Source organism: Tribolium madens, unplaced genomic scaffold, assembly GCF_015345945.1.
Source record: "Tribolium madens isolate multiple individuals breed KSU strain unplaced genomic scaffold, Tmad_KSU_1.1 Scaffold_2;HRSCAF=44;Tcas5.2_LGX, whole genome shotgun sequence".
Classification (NCBI taxonomy): Eukaryota; Metazoa; Arthropoda; class Insecta; order Coleoptera; family Tenebrionidae; genus Tribolium; species Tribolium madens.
This window is the reverse complement of record NW_025400995.1, coordinates 1,721,261-1,723,828: the sequence shown is the minus strand read 5'-3', so window position 1 is coordinate 1,723,828 and position 2,568 is coordinate 1,721,261. Positions and strand designations below refer to the sequence as shown.

At 34.7% G+C, this 2,568-nt stretch overlaps 1 protein-coding gene across 1 annotated transcript; it reads right to left on the bottom strand.

Annotated features, from left to right (window-relative positions):
• Positions 1–755: 755 nt before the first annotated feature.
• Positions 756–1,834, bottom strand: LOC123006574 (caveolin-3-like). The gene is made up of 3 exons (XM_044401157.1): positions 1,499–1,834; positions 1,272–1,451; positions 756–1,224 (listed from the first exon to the last, which is right to left on the bottom strand). Exons 1-3 carry the CDS (start codon positions 1,625–1,627, stop codon positions 1,027–1,029), a joined length of 507 nt encoding a protein of 168 aa, XP_044257092.1. The 5' UTR covers positions 1,628–1,834; the 3' UTR covers positions 756–1,026.
• Positions 1,835–2,568: the final 734 nt, after the last annotated feature.

Below are 2,568 nucleotides of genomic sequence, written 5' to 3'. Positions count from 1 at the left end.
TAGAAACGCAATGAGTTTCAAAATTTTTTCAAAAACACAGAATTAGGCCGAAAATAACATAATTGTTTGCTTTTTCAAAAGTTGAAGCAGATTGTTAAGCTGAAAACTTTGTTTTTTCGCGAGAATTTGCTACAGGGTTTCAAAAATCACTAAATTGTTATAAAAAAATATATACAGGTGCGCCAGAACTTGCGCCCCAGAGAAAATTTTCAAGTAAGGTAAGATACCAGGAGCATGAAAAAAATGTTTAAAAAATTCTATTTGTCAAAAAATTTTGACAAATATTTTTTGACATTTGACATTTTTTATATCTATTTAATGATACGGATGATCTTGTATGTAAGCCACAAATAACATTGAACAGAGTTACAATTTAGGATACTGCTTCCTTGTTTCCCTTTTTAATAACCTATAGCAAAAAAAATTGGATAATTATTTTTCCAAGAGAAATAAATAAAGTCAAAGTGCAAACTTTAAACCCTCATAACTTCGAAATTTTTATAGGTAAATTTTTTTTAACATTTTTTCCATGTTCCTGGCACCTTACCTTATATGGCATTTTTCTTGGGGCGCGAGTTCTGACGCACCCTGTATAACTTAATTATTTCGTGAAATTTTCTTGAAGAAAAAATAATAGAAAACTATCAAATTACATCACATAGTTCTAGTTGTTTTTTACAAAATATTATTAAACAGAGTCGAAAATGATAATATAACTTATTTTTGTTTTTTTCAAATGCTTTTTTAGCTGGAAACACAATTATTTTTTAAAATTTTGTCAAAAAATAGCCATAATAGTTTAATAGTATATACTTAATAGTTGTAAAAAATACGAATTGTCACTAATCGAACGTTGACCGAATGCTAATTTAACAATTCAGGTTAGAGTATTGATCAAAATATTGCGTGATTTGCAAAGGTGACCGCAAGAGTTAATGCCCTGTGGCATAAATCAGGCATGAAAACTGTCAAATTAATATATTTCAAACAATTGTACAAATATGGAAGTGGGCATAAAAACCTTAATTAAACCACTAGAACGTCTTTTTTTCCCTCAGCCTCGGCGGAAATAGCTTCCGTTTTGACTTTAATCTCGGACCAGTAATATCCGCAAGCGCTGGTACAAGGAATGATAACAGCGTGGGCAAAAGCCGTCACAAAATTCCTCGTTGCGGCGCAAGAAATCTTCCAAATTCGCAAACACGGTGTCAGACACCAAATATGCTAAAACAGCCAGTTGCGCTGGGGTAAACTGTGACAGTGCTACCAACCTCAAATGACAAACAAGCGAAAGTGATCCCGAGACAGAAGGCCGCGATTGGGGCACAAATAACTGAAAGACAAACGTAGCAAAAATTTTTAGATAACCGGAAACACTGGTTGCTGACAGCCCACGCGCATTCGGGGCTCCGGATGGCTTCGGGTTCGCCGAAGACGTCCTCCCATGACACCTATGGGTTTTTGATTGGAGTTGGAGAAAAGTTTAACTTTGGGTTACCTGCAAGTGGCGGCTTAGGTTATTCGGGTCGCGGTCTTCCAACTCCATTGTCTCGCTTTCTTTAACCATGGGAGTGGTGGAAGAATTCGAAGTTCGGGGGAAAATGGAAGCCAGGGTTTTGAATCGCATTTACGCCACCAACGGGGGGAAACTACTGGACATAAACACCCCAGTGTTTAACAAGCAACAAGTTTTCTATACGCCGGCGTTGGTCACTCCCCGGAAAAATATCGATCTCTTGGGGGCTATTTTCGGCAAGTGACCACACTTTAAAATTTACGAAAAAAATCACCCCACACATAAAGTGCGTGTTTACTTCACTCGTTTGTTTTTGGTAATAATACTAATTGTTATTATCCGGCTTTTTTATTAATTTGTCCGCTCAGGAACAAGAAATTAACAAAAATAATTTTAACGTTCCCGTTAACGTTAAAAATAAATGCGATTTGCTTGAAAGTTTCCTGTAATGTGTTTAAAATATAGAACATACTGGGTGCGCCAGAACTCGCGCCCCAGAGAAAAATTTTAAGTAAGATAAGATACCAGGAACATGAATAAAATGTTTAAAAAATTCTGTCAAAAAATGTTGACATTTATTTTTTGACATTTGACATTTTTTTATGTTTATTTATTGATACTGATGATCTTGTATATGTTTTTTTACAATTATTTAGTAAAGGTACAAATAACCTTGAAAATAGTTACAATTTAGCATACAGCTTTCTTGTTTCCTCTTTTAATAGCCTATAGGAAAAAAACTTGTAAAATGATTTTTACAACAGAAATAAATAGAGTCAAAGTGCAAACTTTAAACCCTCATAACTTTGAAATTTTAATAGATAAAATTTTTTTAACATTTTTTCCATGTTCTTTGTATCATACCTTATATGGCATTTTTCTCTGAGGCGCGAGTTCTGGCGCACTCTGTATAAATGTAATACTTGGAATTTAAATTTGAATCACGTTGTTAGAGGCCAGAGAAACCAAGAAGGATATTGATGGAAGGGATGCGCAGAGACGAAAACTGGTCGCGGACGAATCCATTCGTAAATATAGGGGAGTTCTGAAAT